Source organism: Gekko japonicus, unplaced genomic scaffold, assembly GCF_001447785.1.
Source record: "Gekko japonicus isolate JY-2015 unplaced genomic scaffold, Gekko_japonicus_V1.1 scaffold1134, whole genome shotgun sequence".
Classification (NCBI taxonomy): Eukaryota; Metazoa; Chordata; class Lepidosauria; order Squamata; family Gekkonidae; genus Gekko; species Gekko japonicus.
Genome location: NW_015176485.1, coordinates 268,467 through 293,891, shown reverse-complemented (window position 1 = coordinate 293,891; position 25,425 = coordinate 268,467). Strand labels below are relative to the sequence as shown.

The following is a 25,425-nucleotide window of genomic DNA, read 5'->3' as shown; positions in this document are numbered from 1 at the left end:
AAAGACCGAATTACCCTAAATAATTGGGCCGGGCGTGAGCCAGCAGACGCAATCGAGGCCGCATAGAACTCCCTCTTTGCGGCCTTGACTGCCATCCCATAGGATCTCATAAACGACCTATAGGATGTTCTTGACACTTCGTCGCAAGCCCTACGCCACCGTCTCTCTAGCCTTCTCAGTTCCCGTTTCAGCGAGCGCAATTCCTGGGTATACCAGGGCGCTCGCCTATCACGGGTGCGGAGAGGGCGCCTGGGAGCGATCACGTCGATGGCTGAGGAGAGTCGGCCATTCCAATCCTCCACCAGCTCATCCAACGAGCCGCCAGGGGGCCTAGGATCCCGCAGAGCCCTCTGAAGCCGCATAGGGTCCATTTGGCTCCGCGGGCGAGCAAAAATCTGCTCACCACCTAAACGAGGTCGGAGTGGAAAATTCAGACGGGCCCCCAGGACATGGTGGTCCGACCATGGCACTGCCGAAACAGTGATCCGGTCCACCAGAACTCCCGCTGCAAAGATTAAATCGAGCATGTGACCGGCCCGATGCGTGGGGGCCGAGATGGACTGGGAGAGTCCCAGCGTCGCCATGGACGACACTAGGTCCATAGCCCGGCTGGAGGTCGCGTCCTCAGCATGGACGTTGAAGTCACCCAGGACTAACAGTCTAGGGTGCTCCAGCGCCCAGCCTGATACGGCCTCCAGCAGGGATGGCAGGCTATCGGCCGGGGCGTTAGGTGGTCGGTACACCAGCCAAATCGCCAAACTCTCCTCGGCCTCCAGCAGCAAACCGACACATTCAATGCCCGCGATCTCTACCTGCGGGAGCGCCCTGAAGGAGTAAGCCTCCCGAATGAAAAATGCCACTCCTCCCCCCCGCCCCCTAGTCCGTGATTGATGGAGGACCGAGAACCCCGGTGGGGCAAGTTGGGCGAGCGCAACCGTCTCGCCCTCCCGAACCCAGGTCTCGGTCATGCACGCCAGGTCAGCTTGCTGTTCCAGTATGAAGTCCCGAAGGACTTCAGCCTTGTTGTTAATCGACCTGTTAATAACAGTTTCCAGATCAAAATAGTGTTTAAAAAAATAGTGTTTAAAAAAATCAACCCCTTAATTAAAAGCCAGGTTAAACAGAAAGCAATGAGCATCAAAGGGAAGGGCGTTCCACAATACGTTTTAAAAATCTAATAAAGTGAGGTGCCATTACTGAAAAGGCCCTGTCTCTGGCTGCCACCTGCCTCTCCTCTGAAGTTGGGGGCACAGACAGCAGGGCTTGTGGGGCAGACCCGAACCGGCAGGCTGGACAATGGAGGAGGAGGCGGTCCTTTAAGTACCCTGGCCACCAGCCATTTAGGGCTTTTGTAATGTATTCAGCCTGACATGCCCGGACTTGCCCGGGCTGGCCAGGCACAACTCTTCAATAGCTTCATGTCCAAAGACAATGGGTCCGTAGGATCCTAGCCGGCCCAATCAAAGGGCCAGCTTCTCAGCCGGGAGACCAATGGTCGCCCGGTTACTGTAAATAGCCTATCGGGAGTAGGGGGTGTGTTTAGGTGTACTTGGTGGCGGGTTTTCTGAACCTATATAACCAGCCTGCGAGCTGGTCCCTTCGTCTTTGTCCTGAACTAAATAAAGGTATGCTTAGCTGAAATCACTCTCCGTCTGCATACTTTTCACTGGCGACGAGGATGGGATCCACGACCCCATGAACAAAGACCCGGACGCCAACGCGAGCACCGCACCGAGCCCCGACGCCGAGACCTCCGGGAACCGCGCCGCTTCGCTTCCCAGCTCTCCGGCAACCGCTCATCGCGCAGCTCCCGGCTCCGCTTCGCTCCCTGCTGACCCCGAGAGCAGCAGCGGCCTCCACAACGCTCCCGACGCCATCGCCGTTCCAGAGGCCACCCCACCACGTGGCTGCAACACAATGGCGACCGCGACCGCAACTGAAAGCCTGCCCGCTTTCGATCTCTCCCAGCCCTCGCTGTGGGACACCTGGCTGGACACGCTGGAGAGCCGCTTCACCATCCACAAGGTGGTGGATGACGCGATGAAGAAGGCTTACCTGCTGAGCCACTGCGGAATCCAGACCCATCGGCTCCTCAAGGACTTAATCTCGCCCAAACTAACGAAGGACGAGTCATACAGCTCCTTAGTCCAGGCCCTGACCGACCATCTGGCTCCCAAACCCACGAAGTACGTGGAGCGGTTGGACTTCTTCGCAAGAGTTCAGGGCCCCAGCGAAACCACCTCCGATTTTCTGGCGGCGCTGCGGAGCCTGGCGACCCGGTGCTCCTTCCCCAGCCTCGACGATACCCTCCTGAACCAGTTCCTCGTCGGACTCCGGGAGCCGAAGCTGCAGAGGAAACTGGTGAGCCAGAACGATCTGAGCCTGGACAAGGCCATCCGGGAGGCCTCAGCATACGAACAAGCGCGACAAGACCGCCGCGCCAAGGCGGTCCACCGTACCCAAGTGAGCAGCGGCTCCGACGTCTCGGACCAAGAGGAAGTCCTGCAACTCCGACAGCGGACTCAGCAGCGACCAAAACACGCATCCTCCAGGACCAACAAGGCCCCGTCTCCAAGCCAGTGCGCCAGCTGCGGGGAGGGCCACGAACGCCGGTCGTGCCGTTTCCGGAATGCGGTCTGCCGCTCCTGCAACAAGGCCGGACACATCGCCAAGGTCTGCCGGTCCCAGGGACAACGACCGAGATCGGCCACCCACCAGACCACCGCGGAACTGCCCCTGGAGCTCCACACCGTGTCGTCCCACTTCCCACAGCACCAGGTCTGTAACCTGCCCCCCGACGGCCCAAATAAAATGCATGTGACGGTCCTCATAGAGGGAGCCCCCTGCACCATGGAGATCGACACCGGGTCGACCTACTCCATAATATCCGCGGACACGCTCCGTTCACTGTGTCCTCAGGGGGGGCCACCACTACAGAAGTCACGGGGTTTCCGGTTACGGGACTTTAACAAAAACCCCGTGGCGGTGGTGGGCTGGGGCAAGTTCCGGGTCCAGTTTCAGGGCTTCAAGGGCCAACTGGACCTACTGGTTGTGGACCGCCCCCTCTCCAGCTTGTTGGGACTGGCCTGGTTCAAGGCCCTGGGGCTCTCCGTTACGGGCATCAACCAGGTTGGAGCACAGGATTTCGGGGCGGTGTGTGCAGAATTCCCCCGCGTCTTCGATGGGACCCTGGGGCGGTACACGGGCCCCGCCATCTCCCTGGACCTAGACCCAGCGATACGCCCCATACGCATCAGGTCCCGGCTGCCCCCGATCTCCATGAGGCCGAAGGTGGAGGCCGAGCTTGATCGCCTGGTTGAGCAAGGCGTGCTAGAACCTGTGGCGTCGGCCCGGTGGGAAACCCCCATTGTCACACCAATCAAGCCGAACGGGGACGTCCGCATCTGCGCGGACTATAAATGTACCATAAACAAAGCCCTACAGCCCCACGCATACCCGGTGCCGGTAGTAAGCCAAGTGCTGGCGGCCCTGGCCGGGGCCCGGGTGTTCGGCAAACTGGACTTGGCCCAGGCGTACCAGCAGCTACCGGTGGACGCCGCCACGGCCGAGGCCCAGACCATTGCGACCCACAAGGGGGCCTTCAAAGTGCACCGCCTCCAGTTCGGGGTCTCAGTCGCGCCGGGGATCTTTCAATCTTTTATGGATTCCCTTCTTAAAGGCATCCCCGGAGTTCAGCCGTTTCTAGACGACGTGCTGATCGCCGCGCCAGACCCCTCGTCCTTCGCAGACCGTCTGAGGGCCGTTTTACAGCGCTTCGACGCGGCGGGCCTCAAGGTGAAACGGGAGAAGTGCCTACTGGGGGTGCCGCGGGTGGAGTTTCTGGGCTTCGCGGTGGACGCCGCCGGCCTGCACCCCTCCCAGGACAAGGTAGAGGCCATCACGCACGCCCCGGCCCCGAAGTCCAAGACGGAGCTACAGGCGTTCCTGGGCCTAGTGAACTTCTACCACTCCTTCTTGCCCCTGAAGGCGGCCGTCGCAGAGCCGCTCCACCGCCTCCTCGACAAGTCAGCACCATGGGTCTGGGGGCCTCCGCACGCCGCGGCTTTCCAAACAATAAAGGACCTCCTGGTCTCTAATGCGGTCCTCGCCCATTTTGACGAGGCCCTTCCCGTGGTGCTGGCGTGCGACGCTTCTCCCTATGGGGTCGGGGCGGTCCTGGGGCACAGACTACCGGATGGTCGCGAGGTCCCGGTGGCCTACTACTCGCGGACACTGTCGTCGGCCGAGCGCAACTACGCGCAGATCGACAAGGAGGCGTTGGCAATCGTGGCAGGGGTGAAAAAATTTCACCACTACTTGTACGGCCGTCCGTTCACGATCCTGACGGACCACAAGCCCCTGCTGGGCCTCCTCGCACCCGACCGGCAGACGCCACAGATCACCTCGCCCAGGGTGCTACGCTGGTCCATCTTCCTGGCGGGGTATGCGTACGACCTCGTCCATCGGCCCGGGAAGGCGATGGGCCACGCTGACGCTCTGAGCCGCCTGCCCCTCCCCAAGTGTGACCCGGACCCGGCCCCCGCGCTCCTGGTCGCGAGCCTGGAAGCCCTCACGGACCAGCTGGTCCATGTTTCGGAGGTGGCACGCTGTACCTCCAAGGACAAGACATTGGGGAGGGTCTTGGACTGGGTGGTGAGGGGGTGGCCCGAGGCCAAAGGAGACCAGGACATCGCCCCGTTCGCCACCCGGAAAAACGAACTCTCAACCCACAAGGGGTGCTTGCTGTGGGGAAGCCGGGTGGTCATCCCCTCGCCTTTAAGGGAACGGGTACTCACCGCCCTGCATGAGACACACCCCGGGGTGGTGCGGATGAAAGCCCTGGCCAGGAGCTACGTGTGGTGGCCGGGACTGGACGCCGACATTGAAGGGGTAGTCAAGAGGTGCCAGCCATGCCAAGCCTCGCGGCCGGAACCACCCCGAGCGCCCGAGAGGGCCTGGGAATCCTCCCACCGTCCCTGGTCCCGCCTCCATCTGGACTTTGCGGGACCCTTCCAGGGCAAGCTGTTCTTCATCCTGGTGGACGCATACAGCAAGTGGCTGGAAGTGGTCCCAGTGCCCTCCACATCCTCGCAGGCCGCAATCCGGGCCATGTGGAGGATCTTCAGCGGCCAAGGGATCCCCGACACGCTGGTCACGGACAATGGGACCGCGTTCACCTCTGCCGAGTTCCAGGCGTTCACCAGGTACTACGGGATCCGCCACGTCCGATCCGCCCCGTTTCACCCCGCTACAAATGGCCAGGCGGAGCGCATGGTGCGCACCACAAAGGACGCACTTCGCCGACTGGACTCCACCGATTGGGACTATAAACTAGCCGCTTTCCTCTTCGGACAGCACACCACGCCACACTCCACGACCGGCCGCACCCCAGCCGAACTACTGCTGGGCCGTCGCCTAGCCTCCCGACTGGATCGGTTACACCCAGATCGGGCAACCCCGGAGGCCCCGGGCACCGAGACGTACGAGCCGGCCAGAGGGTTCTTTCCAGAGGACCCGGTGTACGCCCGAAACTACGGCCGGGGGCCTCAATGGATCCCAGCCCGAGTCATACGGGTCAAGGGCCCCCGTTCATACGAGGTCTCCAGCGAGGACGGCCAGATCCTCCACCGGCACATAGATCAGCTGCGCCGTCGCACGCTACAGCTGGACCCTGAGGATCCGGACGAGGACCCAGAGCCTGCCACATCGGCCCCACTCCCGGCACCGGATCCACAGCCGCCTCTCCGTGAGGAAACCGAGGCGCCTCCCACCGTGGTGCCAGACTGTCCTGCCTCCTCGGCGCCCTCGTCGGTCCCAGGCCCCTCGGCTCCCAGGGCCCCCGAGACCGAACCCATCGCTACCCCGGAGCCCCGACGCTCGACGCGCCCCAAGAAGCCACCCGCCTACTTGAAGGACTTCGTCTGTGGGTGCCTTCTGAACCAAGGGGGGAGGGGTGTAATGTATTCAGCCTGACATGCCCGGACTTGCCCGGGCTGGCCAGGCACAACTCTTCAATAGCTTCATGTCCAAAGACAATGGGTCCGTAGGATCCTAGCCGGCCCAATCAAAGGGCCAGCTTCTCAGCCGGGAGACCAATGGTCGCCCGGTTACTGTAAATAGCCTATCGGGAGTAGGGGGTGTGTTTAGGTGTACTTGGTGGCGGGTTTTCTGAACATATATAACCAGCCTGCGAGCTGGTCCCTTCGTCTTTGTCCGGAACTAAATAAAGGTATGCTTAGCTGAAATCACTCTCCGTCTGCATACTTTTCAGCTTTCAAGGTAAAAACGAGCACTTTGAGTTGTGCCCAAAAACAAATGGGCAGCCAAAACAGCTCTATCAGCACTGGGGTGATAGAGTCCGTATATTCCACCCCTGACTATAACCTGGCTGCTGCATTTTGGAAAAGCTGAACTTTCCACGCCATTTTTAAAGGTAGCCCCATTAAAGTACATTGCAGTAATCTAACATGAATATGACTGGAACATGGATCACTGTGGTCAGATCACACTTTCTGAGAAATGGTCACAGCTGGCATATCGGCAGAAACAGATAGAAGTCGCTGTGCGCCACAGAGGAGACCTTGGCCTCCGACTGTAAGCCAGGATCCAGCAATGCCCCAAGTTATGCCCCTGCTGCTTCAGGGTAAGTATAACCCCCTCCAGGACAGGCTGATTTCTCAGTCCTTAAACAACTTTGTCACTGGCCAGCAGCACCTGAGTCTTGCCTGGACTGAGCTTCAGTCTACTGGCTCTCATCCATTCCTTTTTCCATCTCCGGGCACCTGTTCAGAACTTCCACAGACCCAACTGACTTAAGGAGAAGCAGAGCTGGGTATCATCAGGGCCGGCTCACTCACTAGGCGAACTAGGCGATCGCCTAGAACGGGCTGGCCCTTAGGGGCACCAAACTGCACCCGGCCCCGTACTCTGGGAGTTTCTTGATTATTTGTGTTTTTCATTCTTCCTAAAATGCATTTATTTTTGAAAAATGGTGGGCGCACGGGGGGGGGGGGGCGCCAGAAGGGATTCTTGCCTAGGGTGCAAAATAAGCTGGGGCCGGCCCTGGGTATCATCTGCATCTCCAAATCCCCTGATAGTCTTCCAGAGGTCTCATGTAGATGAGCCTGCTTCGGTAGGGAGGGAGGGAGGGGTATAAATTAATTAAACAGTTTGGGAGACAAGATGGGACCATGTAACACAGATGCCATGGGGCCAAGGAGCAGTCCCCCAGCATCCATCCCCTTCTGGCACTGGCCAGTCAAGTGAGAGTGGAACCACTGAAGCCTGGTACCCCCAACTCCCAACTCAGCCAGCCCCTCCAGAAGGACACCATGGTCAGTGGCATTCAGCGCCACAGAGGTGTCCAGGGGAATCAATAGGGAGGCTCTTCCTGTGTCACTTTCCTTGCAAAAATCATCCCATCAGTGTGATCAAGGCCATTTTCGTGCAAAACCCGGGTCTGCCATCTGGATCAAAACAGGTCTAGGTAATCTAACTCCTCCAAGGACCACCCGAAGCTGCAGGGCGACCACCCACTCCAACGCCTTGTCCCAAAATGGAATGTTGGCCACCGGCCGATAGTGGCTCAGGTCATGCCAACCCAGGCCTAGTTTGAAACTCTAGCCGCTATGTTACGCTGTCTTCCGTTTGGGGATCTGTTCAGTATGAGACTTCAGGCAGCTTTTAAACAAGTGAGTCAGCTTTATTGAACATCACAGGAACGAACACGAAAACATGAGAGCAACAGGCTCTCTTCTAAACTATCCGGGCTTGTATAACTATTGAATTAAGAACCAATCGTAACGTGTACATAAGGACCAATGAATTTGGTTCCCTCCAGAACCTTTCTGACATTCTGATTGGTCTACTGCGCAAAGTAGCCAATCAGAACGTGTATTTACAATACCAGCCTTAGATGGCAGATTAGACGAAGCTCAGACATGTATGCACGATACATAACAGGATCTATGCGACAACTGTTGTTGCTGGCCCCACAACTCCACTACTGCTTCCCTTCTTCGGCTGCACAGGGATCTGGTCAGTGGTTTGGATTCCTGTGGCAAAGCGGGCCACAGAAGACCCCTCTCTCCACACCCTGTCCTGCTAACCGTGTTGTTTTGCTCTCCTTAGGAAGGCATCCGGTTCAAATTATTGTCCAAATTAATGGCTAGGTCAAGAATCAGAATGCATACATTAATGGACAAAGAACGAAAATCCCCCTCTGAAATGAAGCCTTATTTGTAGTTGTGCCCAGAAATGGAAACTACTGAATGTTTTAGAAATTTACCAAATAAGCTGTACACTGTGTGTAATTATTTATATTCAATACTCATGTTCAACATTAATATCCATACATGAAAAATCAAATTGTATGCAAAACAGTTGAAAAATATACACACTAACTTCCTGTAGACTTGATAAAGATATTCTTTGATACAGGATCGTTAACTGGCTGCCTGTATCTTCTTGTTCTTCCTGATCTTCAATTGCTATTTGTTTGCATTTTTCCTAAATTTATTTGTATTATTTATGAGACAGATGGTGTCTTTATTGCTTGAGAGTATAGGTTTGTGCTGTTTGGTATACAATTTAATTTTCCTTGTATGGATATTAATGTTGAACATGAGTATTGAATATAAATAATTACACACAGTGGGGGTTTAACAGTTTATTTAAGCTTAAGGGATCTGTACAGCTTATTTGGTAAATTTTCTAAAACATTCAGTAGTCGACTTAATAGCCTATACACGATGCTTTGGTTATATTGTTTCATTATTTGTCGTTGTGGCTCTTATGTGGTGTCAAAGAATTCCAGGACCATAACACAGATGACTGCCAGAGAATCTAGGGGGTTTTTCCTACTGAGATTATCACCTTTAATTTCCACAATGGACTATAAAATCAACATATAATTTAAAAAACTGCAGACATATTTTTAAAACAGTCTAAGTGAATCTTCCTTCCCAGTGTGCGTGGGGATGTTTTCTTTTCCCTGCCACATGGCTCGGCAAGAGTTAACCCTCCCTGCTTCCCGTCCTCTGCAGTGCTGCATAAGCACTACACATTATTTCACACTGAGCATGCTTCATCTTTTCCCCTTGCCTCAGTCTCGGGCTGTCAATCAGTTGTCAGCCCTTGACACATCAGCAAAACACACACCACCACCCCGCTGTCAGCGTGGCGGCTGACGAGACTTTGCAGAGGACTGTCAATCAAGAGGGGTTTCTCTTATCTCTTTTGGAAATATTTTGTCTCAAAGAAACAAAGAACCTGGTCAACATGGAGCAGAGTCTAGTATTTACTCTAGCACAGCGATTGCGGGCTCGTAACAGACAGGCAACACGTTTTTCTTCTGCAATCGAGAAAATTATTGGCTTTATTATTAGGATAAGTGGCAAGTTCCCTTTCCCCCCCACCCCCAATCTCTTTCCTTTTTGTTACAGGCATACTCATTATTGCTTTGGATCATTATAGCAGCACAATGAATGAATTTAAACTGTAATTCAGGAAAGACAGAAGTTTTTAAAAAAACAACAACAACCATGTATTTAGATTTATAGCCCATCAGAATCAATTCTTTGTTTCATTCATACACTACAAAAGCAATGGTTTGTTGTGTTTTGTGGGTTAGTAACTTCTTATTTGCAAGGCTGAGCAAATTACACAGTTTAATTGCCTAAAGCTCTCAGCCCTCCTGTCAAAGACATTCTTAAACGCACGCTGTCAAACGGAATATAAGCTAGACGGACAGAGTACCACAAGAAAGGTTCAATTTTTTTTTAATGTTTCTAGACTCATGGATTAAGAGCTGGAACGAAGTAAAATCCAGATTCTTTGTTGTAAAGAGTGAAATTCTGCATCTGAAAGATACCAGGTAAGGTTACACAGAAATCAAAGGGGTGTTAGGACTGCAGAGTTGCATAAAAGACTGCCCATCATCACCTACAGATCTGGGTCGCGGGAGGGAGGTTCAGCTCTTCTTTGCAGGAATATCCCACTGTTGCCCCATAGGAGATCCAATCGCATGGAAGTGGAAGAACCTATCACATGAAGATGAAGGCTCGACTATTTCAGCAGCAGCAGCAAGCCTCCTTGTAAGTACACACAAACACAGGAAGTTGCCTTACAACCATCAGTCCATCAAGTTCAGTATTGTCCACGCAGATTGGCAGTGGCTCTCCAGGGTCTCAGGCAGAGAAAGGTCTTTCACATCACCTACTGCCTGATCATTTTAACTGGAGATGCGAGGGATTGAACCTGGGACCATCTGCATGCCAAGCAGATGCTCTGCCACTGAGCCATGGCCACATCCCCAAGCACGAGCAGGGCTCTCTCATCTATATACTATTAGGCACATGTGATTGCCATCTGCAGATCGCTAAATCTGCAGATCAGGGCCACATGGAGGCTCGACAAATTTTTCAGCAGGTTTGGGGCACTCCCCAGGTTTGCAGAAAAATCCAAAATGTTTAAATTCACCCGTAAGTAGAATTCTTTAAAAAAATTAAAAATTAAAAGCATTCCGTAGTAGAGCCTTGGAGCCTGACGGCAGTGGATACCAAGAGCCACACTGGGCCCTGCTGCTGCCGCCGCAGCAACAGATATCGGGATCTGGTCCAGGCCCTGCCAAAACAGTGGCGGACCCTGGAGTTGCTCCGTGCCCTATTGTTGTAGTGTTGGACACTGGGAACTGTTCAGGGTCCTGCTGCCACTAAGGATGATAGGAAGTGCTCTGGGCCCTGCCACAGCAGCGGCAGACACCAGGAGCTGTTTGGGGCTCCAAGGCAGGTGGTTGGGCTGCCCCCCCCCCCCCCCCGGGCCCAGAGAAGCAGCCGGTGTCCTCCGCAGCTCGGTCGCAGCAGCAGCCGGTGTCCTCCACCACCACTGCTGGGCCCTCCATGGCTGGGTTGAAGCAGCTTCTGGCGTGCTCCTCCAGGGGGAATCAGCAGCAGTGTGGGGAGGTATCTCCCCCCCCCCCCGGGGTATCGCAGTTCACACACTTGTTCACAAATAATTCCCACGCATCCATGTAATCCAGGGGCAACCTCCAACCCAGGCCCCATAGTCAGCCCTTTTGCAGTGAACAGCCACGCCGAAGAACTTCCTAAATCACTCTTGCATTTTGTAAATGAAAATGGTCCACAAAAAAGATAATGGAGTGCAATCCTATGTATGCCTGCTTGGAAGTAAAGCCCCATTGAATTCCAAGAGAAAGGTGTGCAGGATTGCACACAGGCAACTAAAAACAATTGTCCCAGTGTCGTTTCTCTCAACTAGGCAAGAGGTGGCAATAAGTTTACTTTTTAGATATTGGAGAAATCAAATCCGAATATTAAAAGAAATGGGCCTATCCCCGCCCCAAGGCTCCTCCTCCCCCCCAGGGGGGGGGGCTCCCGTGCCTAAAGCCCTTGTGCATCCACTGGAGAGCAGAGAAGGCAGATCCCGCGCTGGCTTAATCCTGTTTCTCATCAGCACTGACCCTCCTTAGGTACGAGACCTTGGCTAACAACCAGGGCTTTTTAAAAAAGAGGTGCCGGAACTCTCAAGACGGAAATGAAGTTTTCGGTCTGTACACTGAAAACTCGTAAACTTTTAAATGTTTTAAAAAGAATTTTGTCGAAGAGGTTCCGAAACTCCCTTCTGGCGAGGTCCCCCAGTATTAAAGGTATTGTTTTAAACGATTAAGTAGCACTGAAGGCCAGTGGCCGATCCTGTCAATAAAGCCTTCATATGACCTAGGACCAGAATCCAAAAACTGATGGTCGTGCCAGACACTTGCTACAAAATGGTGTCTGCTTAGAAGCTAGAGCCAGTTTTCTGTTTCACACTCTTTGTACAGTGCCATCCTATGCCTGTCTGCTTCTAAGGATGTCCCACAGTATTCAGTGGGGCTTTCTCCAGGGAAAGTGTGCATAAGACTGCACACTGACGACTGAAGAAATCATCACACCAATGCCTTTCCACTTATTGGCCGGATGGTGGGAATAAGCTAGGTACTTGTGGTAAAGAGAGCTATTCTAGGCAGGTCTACTCAGAAGACAGTCCCATTTTATTAAGTGAGCTCATGCCCAAGAAAGTGTTCTTAGGGCTTCAGCTTAACAGTGAAATCTTGTGCGGAGTTACTCCACTTTGGGGTCAGGAAGCAATTTTCTCCAGGCCGGTTTGGCCAGGGATCCTGGAGAGTTTTTTGCCCCCTTCTGGGCATGGAGCAGGGGTCACTGGGGGTGTGGGGGGAGGTAGTTGTGAATGTCCTGCATTGTGCAGAGGGTTGGACTAGATTGACCCTGGAGGTCCCTTTCAACTCTATGATTCTAATATTCTAAAGGCCATTGATTTCAGTTGGCTTAGACCGGAGTAACTCTGTGTCAGATTGTACTGCAATGCAATATTTGGCAATAAACCCCTTTGAACAAAGAGGAATTTACATGTGAAGCAGCATGTGTAGCGTTAGGATATAATTGTCCACAACTTTATAAAAGGAAGGGTTAGTCGCTATGGAGAAAAATGGTGATGAGCAAAATGGTCATGCTTTTAGAAATATAATTGTAATACAGATAACACCTCTTTGCATCTTAGGGCCTGTGACAGGTCCAATAGGAAGCCAACCCAAATAAATACAATATGTGACACTGTATTTAGAATGGAAGAAAATATGCGTCAGGAGGCACCTTTAAGACCAACAAAGTTTAATTCTGGGCAGGGGTCATTTATTAGAAAAAGAGGTGCGGGAGCTCATTAGCATAACTTATTTCCATATGCCACACCCCATGGCATCACCGGAAGTGTGTCAGAAGGCAACACCCACCGCTCAGGCTCCACTGGACTGTTTTGGATTACTAGCTATTGGGGGGGGGATGTGCAGATCTGCCCTCACAGAGGAGGGAGAGCTTGTACCTGAATAAAACTTGGTCTTAAAGGTGCCACTAGACTGTTTTGGATTGCTAGCTATGGGGGGGAGGGGAACGCGCAGATCTGCCCTCACAGAGGAGGGAGAGCTTGTACCTGAAGGCAGGCGGGGGGCTCTGCAACTTACCTGGCTGCTTCTTGCTCCTTGTGGCTCGACTGAGGGCGGCTGGGAGCAGGGGGCGGGGCTTGTTGCATGGGCTCCTTACTGCCGGAGCTCCGCTCCTGTGCGCTCCCACAGGAAATGACCCCTGATTCTGGGTATAAGCTTTCATGTGTCTGCACAGAAAAGCTTCTACCCAGAATTAAACTTTGTTGGTCTTAAAGGTGCCACTGGATTCAAACTTTGTTCTGCTGCTTCAGAACAACATGGCTGACCCACCTGAATCTGCATTTAGAATGCTTAACTTCTCTCTCTTTTTTAAACACAAGGAACTCACTTTAGGCCAGCAGCCTTGAATTCAAGTTGCTTGATAATGATTACAAATACAGTGTCCGGAGGCGAGGCCAGGGCCCGGCCCTTGGAGCGACCCCCGGGAAGAGAAGGAAGCAGGTGGATGGGCCAACGTAAGCCGGCGAGTGACAGAGGAGCCAGCCGTGGCCAGTTACAAGCAGAACAAAGGAGACCCAACCCCGAGACGACTCCGCCACCCCGAGGCGTCCCAGCAGTCCAAGGAGGGAAAACAGGCCGTGCACAACTATGGCCTCTCCGCAGAGGAGACCGGGGAGGAGAGGGGTGGAAGGATGGAGGGGCCACGTGGGAGGCCCGTTGGCTTGCCTGCTATAGGGCAGAGTGGGGCTTAGAAGGGAATAAAGAGGAGGGCGTGGAACATGACCGGGGGTGCTATGTCAAGGATAATGGTGCGAGTGGGGAACAAGCTGTGAAAAGGGAAGAGGCTGAGGCTCCTGAGGCGGCCAAGTAGGTAAAGAGAGAAAGACTGGTGGCCCAGAGGCCAAAGGGACTCCGCCCAACCTCGACTTAACACTTGCCCCGAACCTTATCCTTGAAGGGGTTCACTCAGTGAAGTAACGGGGTAAGCAACCCACTAGTCTGAGGAAGTGTGTCGCCCAGCCTCGCCTTTCCCAGATGTAAAGACGCGCTCTACCCTCTCCCCGTGGGAACGGAGACCTGAGCTTCTGACACACTGGCATTGACAAGTGTTTATTCGTATTAAATATGGATTTCATTTCAAAGCAGGTTATTCTAAAAAGAGACATTAACTGTTGATTTTTTTTTTAAAAAATCAATTTTTCCCTTTATTGAGTTTCACCCATCCTACTTTTGATCTATAAAAAAAACTTTGTGTGACTGAACTATTACATATTATCATTCATACCGCTGAACAAAAGTACGCACTCACTTAAAAAGCCATACAAGACCTGGCTTCAGACCACGCAGAAGAAAATTGCAGACTTTTCTCTTCCCTCACCCCCAAATAACATCTTGGTCTTCTGTGTATAACAGTCTGAGTCCAGGACGATCCTCATATTTCTTGTGGTGACTGTTCATCGCTGTATCACCCACACACATTTATTTCATTTTATCAGTTATTTGACAAGCACTGCCTCTCTCCAGAGAAGAAAACGATAAGACTTTGAACACTGTTTAAGGGATTATTGTTGACAGAATTACTATTTCGTGCTTTTCAAAGCAAGTGATAACTCTGTACAGGCCCTCAAATTGCAGCCTCCAGCAACACTGGTAACGGCTGATCTGTCCCAATTAGGTTGAGCCAACTTGTCAGATATCAAATTTGCTACATGTAATCAGTCTGAATGGCACAGATAGATCAGTGAAAAAGCAATTAGCGTCCAGTTAGATTGGGGGGGGGCAGCGTGAGGCTGGGAAACAAGACTACGTATGAAGGAATCTGTCAGCGAGTGAAAATATTTCTGTTTCTGCTACTATTTTTCAAACGGCTCTACTGTCTTCTGAAGTCTCAAGAGTTGCCATGCTGAGCAAGTCCATAACCCTGAGCCCTGACTGAAAGAGATCCCCCGAGTGCCAGTGGTCGGTCGTTTGGTTGATGGGGATTTAAAGAAAATGGGATCTTGTTATGGAGTCCTTGGACAGCTGGTTTTCATTTGGAAGTGCCCCTGGACCCAGGGTTGTGTTTAGGGTTACCAACCTCCTGATGGAGGCAGGGTTCCCCCCCAATTTCCAACCCTCTAATCCGCCACTGGCCCGCCCCAAAAGAGGGAGCCCCGCCCCAAAAGAGCCCTGTTGCGCCCAATGTGCCCAACATGGTGACTATAGAGTTTTTACCCAAATGCTAGAGTGTTCCCTGCATGATGTGCCCGGCAGGATCCAGGTAAGATCTGGCAACCCTAGTTGTGTTTGGATGATTGAGCAGCAGCCGTGGACAGGAGTGTGTGCTGTTTACCTTTGTGGATACACCAGCTGCTACTTTTCCTGGAGAATAAGAATCTGGCTTTTATCACATATACTGTACCAACCTCTCAACTCTAATGCAATAATGTGTTCTGTGTAACTCTGGACTTGTGGACAACTGGGAAGCTTCAGCTGGTCCAGAAAGCAGGAGCACAAATTGTGTCTAACGCCAGCCACCAGAGCATCCAACACTGATCCTTCATGAGCTCTATCTTGAAAATTCCCAGAAGACCTGGGTTTGGGGTACCTTAAAGGTAGTCACAACTGTCTCAAAGCAACCCCACAAAGTTCCACCACACAGAGTTTACAAAGCAAGAGATACGCAAAGGTCTTCATTGGTGGTCCCCCAGCAGCCCCAGTCTTCATTGGTGGTCCCCCATCCAAGTGCTAATCCTGCTTCGCTTCTGAGCTTTGACGAGACCTGGCTCGTTTGGATTGTTGGGTTGGTAGAGGTACCTTAGAGAATACCTCATCTCATATATACTTCCAGATGAGTTGAATTCAACAGAAGAAATTGCGCTTGAGGTGCCACCACTGTCTGGGGTACGGTTGCCTATGACTAGAAGCAGGTCTTACTTAGTGGTGGCCTTAGGTTTGTGGAACTCGTTTTCATAGAAGCCTGGAGTCCTAGTCCATCCCCTTACAATGCAGGAAATCCAAAGCTACAGCACTCCTGACAGAACTCTCTCTCCCCCCCCCTCCAATTAGGTGATAGGTTCCATTACCAACCCACGCTGTCCATTGGAAAGTTGCTCCTACACCTGCAGTCCGTATCAGATGCACAACAGAGACCAACCCGCCTGTGCCTTAAGTCCATTAGATCTTCATCTTCTTTTTTTTTTGAAGAAGAAGAAGAAAGAAGATTAGAGGTCTACCCCGAAAGGAGCAAGAAAGATAATTATATTTAGTATAAATATTGGATGCTGGTAATCCTGGATAAGTAAGAAAATGTGTATGTTGCTGTCTTGAAGCAATTATGTATAAGTAGCAATGGTGTGGTGTTGTAGGTGGTGGGTATTTCTTTGTTTAAAAAACCCAATAAAAATATTTACCACAAAAAAAAAGATCTTCATCTTCTGTTCTGTGATTCCCCTCAGCCTTCTTTTCTCCAGACTAACCTGCGCAGCTCCTTCACTGGCCAGGACCATTCTAGTAAAGACACATCTGTTCTGCATGGCCTTCTTTTGACATTAATTACAACGCTAGTGTTTCTTTCACCGATTGTCAAAACCAAACTGTTTAATTGTAACATTTTCAATACATTTTACGGTGCTTATATTTCAACTGTGAAGCCCTTTACGTCCTTTAGATGTAAAAGTTGTGTATCGATCTTTGAAACAACGTGGAGGTAGATGTTATACATTTGCGTTGTATGAAGGAAATAAAGACATACATAAAAACGCAGGGTCACTGCCATTATCAATTAATTCAGTCAATCGATGAATCACCTCAAACTCCAGGACCAATTCTGATCAGTGGGATTGCAAATTTAGGGCTGTTTAAAGTTTTAATCAGTTGGAGCACATCGTGCAGTTGCATTGCAGTGCAAAAGGAGTGAAGTTTTAATGTAGATGCCTACCAAGTGCACCTGCATCCTTCCCCGATTGGCTAGCAGGAGCCTGTTCAGAAGCATAAGAAAGCCACATATTATGCGTAAGCGTCACTGGCTTCTTGGATAAAACCTCTAGGTTGGATCATATGAATACGTGGACCCACATATCTCGCTTTGCCAGCCTACAGTCCGTATCAGAGCTAGCCCTGAAGCACCCTCTGTGGAAGCCTACCTATATTCGTAACCCTAGAGCCCGCTGTGCCAAGTAAACTCTAGATTTTATAAACGAGCCACCCTCAGTCCACGTGGTCCTCCCGTCTGCCAGTCTTGATTCAAAACCTAAACAATTTTTTATCATTTTCCTATACCTTCAATAAGGATTTTCTAATCATATGTTGTTTAAAATACTTATGTGAATCTGATTTTCCATACCACATATAAGCATGCCAACCCAATAATAGGTCATGTCCCTCTAAAGTTAAAAGTCTGTTATTTTCTAATAATATCCATTCTTTTATCCAAACTAGTGATGTCGCTCTATAGTACAAACACCATTTTGAAAAAGCAAATCCAGCTCTTTCTTTGGCATCTTGCAAATTTTTCATCTTTATTCTTGGTTTTTATTATGCCATATAAAACTGTGATGAGACTTTCTCCAATTCTTTGAAGTATTGTTGATTTTGGAGTAATGGTATTGTTTGAAATTTAAAAATCAGCCTAGGATTGTACCTATTTTGCCCATTAAGGATATTTATAGGTTTTTCCACTTCTCTAAGTCTTTTTTAATTTCTATCATGTTCTGTATAATTGTCTTTCATCAAGGAGCTGCATCTCTTTGTTATTTTTATTCCCAAATATTTCACTTTGTTTTGTGATTCAAATCCTGATTCCTCTTGCAGTTGTTTCACCTAGTCCTTAGTCATATTTTTTGTTAACATTTTTGTCTTGTTTAAATTGATCTTCAATCCCACCACTCTGCCATAATTTAACAATACGGTTAATAGCTTTGTAATTGAACTCGATGGATTCTCTAAAATGAATCCCAAATCATCTGCAAATGCTTGTAATTTATATTCTTCTCCTCTTATTTTAACTCCTCTAATGCTTCTGTCCTCTCTAATAATATTTTTCAATATTTCAAGTGCAATTATAAATAGTAATGGCGAGAGTGGACAACGTTGTCTGGTTCCTTTTTGTATTTCAATATACTGTGATAAGTCTCCATTAATAAGAATTCTTGCCCGTTGTTTAGTATATATTGCTTGTATCATTGAAAAAATTATCTGCCACATTCTGAAGTTGATAGCTGTTCCAACATAAAACTCCAACTGACATTGTCAAATGCTTTTTCAGCATCTAGAAAAATTAAGGCCATTTGTTTCTCTGGATGTGCTTCAAAGAAGAAGAAGAAGAAGCAGAGATTGGGTTTATACCCCGCCCTTCACTTAGAGTCTCAGAGCGGCTTACAAACTCCTTTCCCTTCCCCTCCCCACAACAGACACCCTGTGAGGTGGGTGGGGCTGAGAGAACTCTGACACAAACTGCTCTTTCAGGTACAGCTGTGCCAGAGCTTGTGACTGACCCAAGGTCACATCAGCAGGTGCAAGTGGAGGAGTGGGGAATCAAACCCGGTTCTCCCAGATTAGACTACGCACACTTAACCACTACACCAAACTGGCTCTCGTATTCAATCACGTTTAGTACAGTTCTTACATTATTTCTAAGTTGTCTTTTTGATTAAAAAAACCCCCAACTGCTTGATCCTGATGAATTATCTGTGTCAATATTTTTTTCAATCTTGCTACCAAAATAGAAGCATAGGTTTTATAAACTACATTTAGTAGAGAAATTGGCCTATAGTTTTTAATTTCTTTCTCGTATGAGTTTTCTTATGAGAGTTATTAATGCCTCATTCCATGTATTTTACCATCTATTCTTATACTCTGCATAACATATTTTACGGGCAATGTTAGCTGTTCTTCAAAGTCAAGATAAAATTCTGCTGGCAGGCCATCTGGACCTGGCGTTTTCCCTTTCCTTTGCTTCTTTAGTGCTTCTGTTATTTCATATGTAGTCATTTGTTCATTTAATATTTTATACCAAGACACCTAAATGGGTTTCATCACTTGAAGCTTTTACAAATCCTAACCTTTTTCAAAAAACATGTTGCTGATATAAGAAGATCTACTAGATAGTGAAAATGAATTAAAAACAATACAAAAACTGAAAGAACAAGAAATAAATATAGGATGGTGGGAAAGGGTACAAATAGAGTTGAGATTTGCTAAAGATAAACCATTGGGTTTTTACTCAAAAACAACAGAAATGGAAAAAATATTGTTATATGCTGATGATAAATTGATTAAGACATTGTATATATTAATGTTGGAACATAAAACACAGGATGAAATAGTTAAGAACTGTATGGTTAAATGGGCACAAAACCTGGGTCATAATATTGAATTAGACCAATAGTTAAGGGTATGGAAAACTAATATAAACATTACTAAAGCAACTGTTTATAAAGAAAAAAATATATAAAATGTTTTATAGATGGTATATGACTCCAGATAAATTAGCTAAGATCTATCCTGAATTATCATATGATTGTTGGAAATGTCATAATAATGTCATTTCATTTTTTCATATGTGGAGGACATGTGAGAAAAGTAAAAAATATTGGTCTTTGTTTTTGTTGAATATAACTCCAGAAAATTATAAGAGACAAGACTTTTATCTTGCTGTATATATTTTAACAGCAGCAAGAATGTTATAGCCGAAATATTGGAGATAGGGCTGCCAAATGCCCCGGGGGGCAGAATTCCCCCCGCTTTCGAGCCCCGATTTCTGCTTCCTTCCCTTAATAAAAACAGAAGAACAGCCCTGCCAGTGGGCCAGACCAGTGAGGGTCCATCTAGTCCAGCATCCTGTCTCACACAGTAGCCAACCAGTTCCCCTGGAGGGCCAGCAACAGGGCAGAGAGGCCGAGGACTTCCCCTGATAAGAACATCAGAAGAGCCCTGCTGGGCCAGACCAGTGAGGGTCCATCTAGTCCAGCATCCTGTCTCACACAGGGGCCAACCAGTTCCTCTGGAGGGCCCACAACAGGGCAGAGAGGCCGAGGACTTCCCCTGATGTTGCCTCCTGGCTCTGGGATTTAGAACATTAGTGCCACTGAATGTGGAGGTTCCCCTCAGTCACCATGGCTAGGAGCCATTGAGAGACTTCTCCTCCATGAATCTGTCTAATCTCCATCACGACATCCTCGGGCAGCGAATCCCACAGTTTAATCACTCTCTGGGTAAAGTAGTATTCCCTTTTGTCCATCCTGAACCTACTCCCCATCAGTTTCATTGGATGCCCTCGAGTTCTAGTATTTTGGGAGCAGGAGAAAAAGTTCTCTTTATCAACTCTCTCCACTTCAGTGCACCAGGTTATAAGCCTCTCTCATGTCCCCCCCCCTTAGTCCTCGCTTTTCTAAATTGAAAAGATCCAGACTCCTCAGCCTTTCCTCTTAAGAGTGCTCCAACCCCTAAATCATCCTGGTTGCCCACCTCTGTACTTTTCCCAGCTCTGCAGCGTCCTTTTTGAGATACAGTGAACAGAACTGTACACTAGGGGTTGCCAAGTGTGAATTCAGCCGCAGCGGGGGACTCCCGGCTGGTGGCTGGGAAAACCATAGAGTTTTCCCTTGGATGACCGTGGCCCCGCCTCCAGCGTGCTCGGCGTGGTCGTGTCACTTCCGGGCGACGTGCACGTCGGGGTGGAGTTCCCCCCAGGGCCCGATCCACCGCCGGCGGGGAACGGGCCTCTGGGGCGGGGGTTTCCCCGCCCCCCCAGGGGGACTTGGCAAGCCTACTGTACACAATATTCCAAATGAGGCCGCACCAGAGGTCCATACAGGGCCGTTTTGACAGTGACTTGTCCAAGACCTCAAAGCGAGGTTCCTTAATCAGTGGACATTGACAATTGAACCTAGATCTCTTCAGCCGAAGACCCACATTCTCTCAGCCACAACGCCATACTGGCTCTACTCTAGGGAAAGCTCTCTGTGTGTCTTGATACACACTGAACATCGAGGTAAGGCTTTTTTCAGACACTTGCCTTTTTACAGGCTAAATACACAGAAGCAAACTTGGAAAAGTCATAATACACTTTTTCCCTTACTGTATCGCTTTGGTCCATCTTCCAAACAAAAGGAAAGTGTTAAGGTCGCATCGTCTTCAAAGAACTCTGTCGCAAAGGCATCCCACCAGAGGTTGTCACTGTCCTAGGAGGGAACAAAGCATACATTTAGCGGGAAAGAAAGAGATCAGTTCTAATTTCAAAGTCAAAGTGATCGCTTCCCATAAAAGGCCCTTCTTAAAGCCACACTGACCTTGTGCAGTGAAGGAAGATTAATAAAAGTGTATTCTAGTATTTCAGAAGAGAACCATGCCAAGGAACAGTGGTCTGAACAAAGCGCGTAAATCTTTCAAAATGTCGGCGCCTGTAGAATTTCACCTCGGATTTGCCTTGCTGCTCAGCCAACCTTGCCAGATTTGTTTAAACCCACAGCCCCAGAGGCGGCGGGGTGGTGGCCCTTCCGCTTCCCATGCCTTCCCCACATTCTAGCCACTGGAGCAGCAGTACATGTTGAGATTCCGCTCCCCCACCACGAGAGGCAAAGCAAATGTCAACGACTCTCTCAGAACCTGAACCGCAGGCCTGATGATTCTGCACAAGTCAGAATCCTTGGGAGAAAAGGGGGGCTAAACGTGGCCCAGATAAGGGGATGGTGGCATCTAGGGTTGCCAAGTCCATCTTCCACCCCCAGCGGGGGACTTTGGGGGCGTTCCTGGAAGAGGTGGGGCATCCCCAACGTGATGACGTCACGTTGGGGATGTCTGCCGCCCCCCCCTCCAGGCGTGCGCCGGATCTCCAGAAACAGCAGTTCCCTGCACTTAAAGTAGCCAGCAGCCGGCGTTTCCCCTTTAAGAGAAGCTTTTAAGAACGAAGCTGGCTTTTCCCTGCAAGCTTGCGGAGTTCCGCTTGGGATGAAACACGGGTTGCACACCCTTAAAGGGAGAGAGATGGGTGGCTGTGGGTGTTTGGGGCGGGTAGAACCCCCCCAAAAACGGGGGACCCCTGGCAAACCGGGGGGGTTGGCAACCCTAATCTCAAGACATTGGCTCCCTTGTCAAGGTGCCGCCATAGCCACAGTGATCAAATTCCTGGCCACAGTCGCAGAAAAGAAGTAAATCCTTCAAAACCTTTTGGATCTCTCCACCCATCGACCGCAAGCATGAGATGCCAAAAAACACCTTTAAAAACAGATTCGGGGGGGGGGGGTAACCGTGTTGGTCCGAAACAGCAGAATGAAGTTCAAGTCCAGACTGGGCACCTTTAAGGCCAACAAATAAAACTTTGTTGGTCTTAAAAGGTGCCACCGGATGTGGACTTTGTTCTACCTTTGAAGACACACACAGAGGAATGAACTTGAAGCGGCCTTCTACAATGTCAGGCCACCGGTCCATCCAGGTCAGCCTTGTCTACTCTGACTAGAAGAATCTCTCCCGGGCCCTGAGGAGGGTTCTTTGACACCACCAACCATTCCCCTTTCAGCTGGCGAGGCTGGAGGCTGGAGCCGGGACTCTCAGCAGAGGCTCTGCCACTAAGCCACAGCCCTGCACATCCGTCATGTACCTACAGAACTCTATTCGGCGAGGGCTTAACTGGCAACCTGCCACCCTAGGTTAGACTGAGTTTCAGGATGTTCATGGGAGGAAGTTCTTGTGTTTCTGAGGGAGCAAGGTTCACACCCATCTCTTCCCCAGCACAGCACAGCGTAAGCATATTTACACAACGCAGTCGGGGCCACAGGGGAACTGAGGCAGGGAAATCCACAAGGTAAATCTATCCCCTCTTCTCTCTCTCATAGGGGGCCCCTCCCAAGCAATCTAGCCTACAATGGAAGAGGAATGCCTTTGGTTGGTCCCATTTCCTGGTTTAATTACCTTATTTCATCACCGCATTTGGGCATGGGCAGTGCTGTAATCCCCCATAATGCAATGTGGCAACAGCTCACATTTCTGGAACAGGCACATTGAGAGATGCTAATTCTTTCCTCCCAGTGATAAACTGGCAGGATGGAAAACCACACATCAGGGACCTTCATGTGTATTAGAAGTAGGTGGGTGGGTTAAAGCAAGTTAACTCCCTTTTAAATATCACCTATCAGCTGTAGCAGGGGTAAAAACCTCCAACTATCTGGCTTCCTGTAGCAAGTCTCACCTCAACTGCATCCCCTGCATTTGCTTCTGGATTTTGCTTTACATCAGGAAGTTAACCCCACTGGGTTCTGCAGCAAAACCTCAAAAAGGCCAGTCCTTACAATCAATAACACTACTCAGATCAAAGTTCGAGTCCCGTGGGGGCACCTTTAAGACCAACAAAGTTTAATTCTGGCTAGAAGCTTTCGTGTGCACGCAATACATTGAAAAAAGACTTCCCCAACCATTACATACAGGTATGTGGGGGGGATTAGTTGCCAAAAAGGGCTAATTAGAGTCAAGATCAAGGGTGTTGAACTCATTTGTTATGAAGGCCGGATCTGTCATATGAGACCTTGTTGGGCCGGGCCATGTGTGTCATAAAATGTAATGCCAGGTAGCGGAGATATAAACTTTATAAAGGACACAAACACAAAGGTTTTTTTTTTACTTAAAATAAAAACACGCTTAAAACATTAGCAGTCTTGCAATATTTTGCTTATTTAACAGTGTCTGATAACTGACACCTCTTGCTCTGAATTATTGCATCAAAATGTCTGTGCTGTTGCAACCTTGAGTATGCTGTTCAGGTGTGTGTCTGTAAGCTGCAAACCTACGATGACGCAGCAACAGCAGGACTGGAAGAAGAAGCAAAAGACAGCCAGTTCCACTGCGGGCCTGATGGAAGCTCTCCGGGGGCCTGATCCGTCCCCTGGGCTGCATGTTTGACAACTCTGGTCCAGATGCATATGCAACAGAGATAAGTATAGCTAAGATTGGATTAAAGCAGCTGGTAAGACCTGTGAATAGCAGCAAATAAATAGCAGCAAATAAAAGAGTTAAACAGATGTGAGAGCTGAGGTTGAGTCCAGTGGTGCCTTTAAGACACAGGAAAACTAACATGCCTTAACTCTATAGCTATTGCCATTGGATACATAATGCTGAAAATGGAAGAAATATTCCACTCTGGCCCACCTAAAAGTGCAATCTTCAGCATGCATTCTGAGAAGCAAGTCCCACTGATTTCAATGGCGCACACTCTCTAGTAAGTGTGTTCAGAATTCCATCCTACGAATATCACTGGGTCAGTTAAAATATATCACCAGACAGCTATTCCATATTTACCAGTCTACAATATATTGCCCAAATTTTAGAACCCTTGATAAGAACTTTAGTGCTCTAATCAACAAGCAGTTTTGCCAGACGGCCACTAAGAGAAGAGCTTGGAGGGGTGGAGGTCCACCCCACAAAATATCCTGCTATTTAGTCCTACCGAGGTTACTCATCCACACAATTCTTTTACTTCTGGGGTTCGGTAACTGAAGGGAGAGGTCTTCATGGAAGTACCCTGGGGGGCTGCTCTGGGCCCAGGAGCTTCCAGTTTCTCAAGTGTTGTGCATCTTGCAGCAAGGGCAGAGATATGGGAGGAATGGATGCTTCCAGAAGTAAGACAGTCAGTTCAACAGGGTTTCAAGAAGATAGATTCAGGTGGGGGTGGCCGTGTCGGTCCGAAGCAGCGGAACAAAGTTTGAGTCCAGTGGGGGCACCTTTCAGACCAACCAAGTTTTATTCCTGGTATAAAGCTTTTGTGTGCATCACACGAAAGCTTATACCAGGAATAAAACGAATAATTATCATCATATGGCACTGTGTGTAGAACAGCCAGGAGATCCTAAGCCAGAAGTTCTACCTCTTTTAGCATTACGCACCACTAGGTGGTGAGCTAGACTTGTTTTCAAGGCAAGAGACGTTTCAGAGGTGGTTTGCCCTTGCCTGCCTCCGTGTCATGACCCTGGTATTCCTTGGAGGTCGCCTTTCCAAATACTAGCCAAGGATGACCGTGCTTAGCTTTCAAGATCTGATGGGATTGGGCTAGCCTGGGCTATCCAGGTTAGGACAGGTCTTTGTTGGTCTTAAAGGTGCCACTGGACTCAAAACTTTGTTCCAGGGTTTCAAGAACTCTTAGGTGGGGTATGGGAGTGTGTTTTTGTCATTTGTTCAAGATATAGCAAGACATCGGTTCCTTGCCTGGAGATGATGGTGATGATCATCATCATTGGGCTGTTTTTGTAGCATGAACTCCTTTGCATATTAGGCAACACACCCCTAATGTAGCCAATCCTCCAAGAGCTTACAGAGCACTTCTTACACGGGCTACTGTAAGCTCTTGGAGGATTGGCTACATTAGGGGTGTGTCACCTAATATGCAAAGGAGTTCCTGCTACAAAAAGAGCCATAATAATAATAATAATAATAATAATAATAATAATAATAATAATAATAATAATAATAATAATAATAATAACAACAACAACAACAACAATAAT

General features: G+C 49.4%; 1 protein-coding gene across 1 annotated transcript in view; it reads right to left on the bottom strand.

The window, feature by feature from the left end:
- LOC107123882 (LIM domain-binding protein 2) overlaps nt 1-25,425 on the bottom strand; it is a 258,177-nt gene that overhangs the window by 185,626 nt on the left and 47,126 nt on the right. Inside the window, exon 2 of the mRNA XM_015427225.1 lies at nt 21,015-21,117. Coding sequence (XP_015282711.1) covers nt 21,015-21,117 — 103 coding nt within the window. The remainder of the gene's footprint in view (nt 1-21,014; nt 21,118-25,425) is intronic.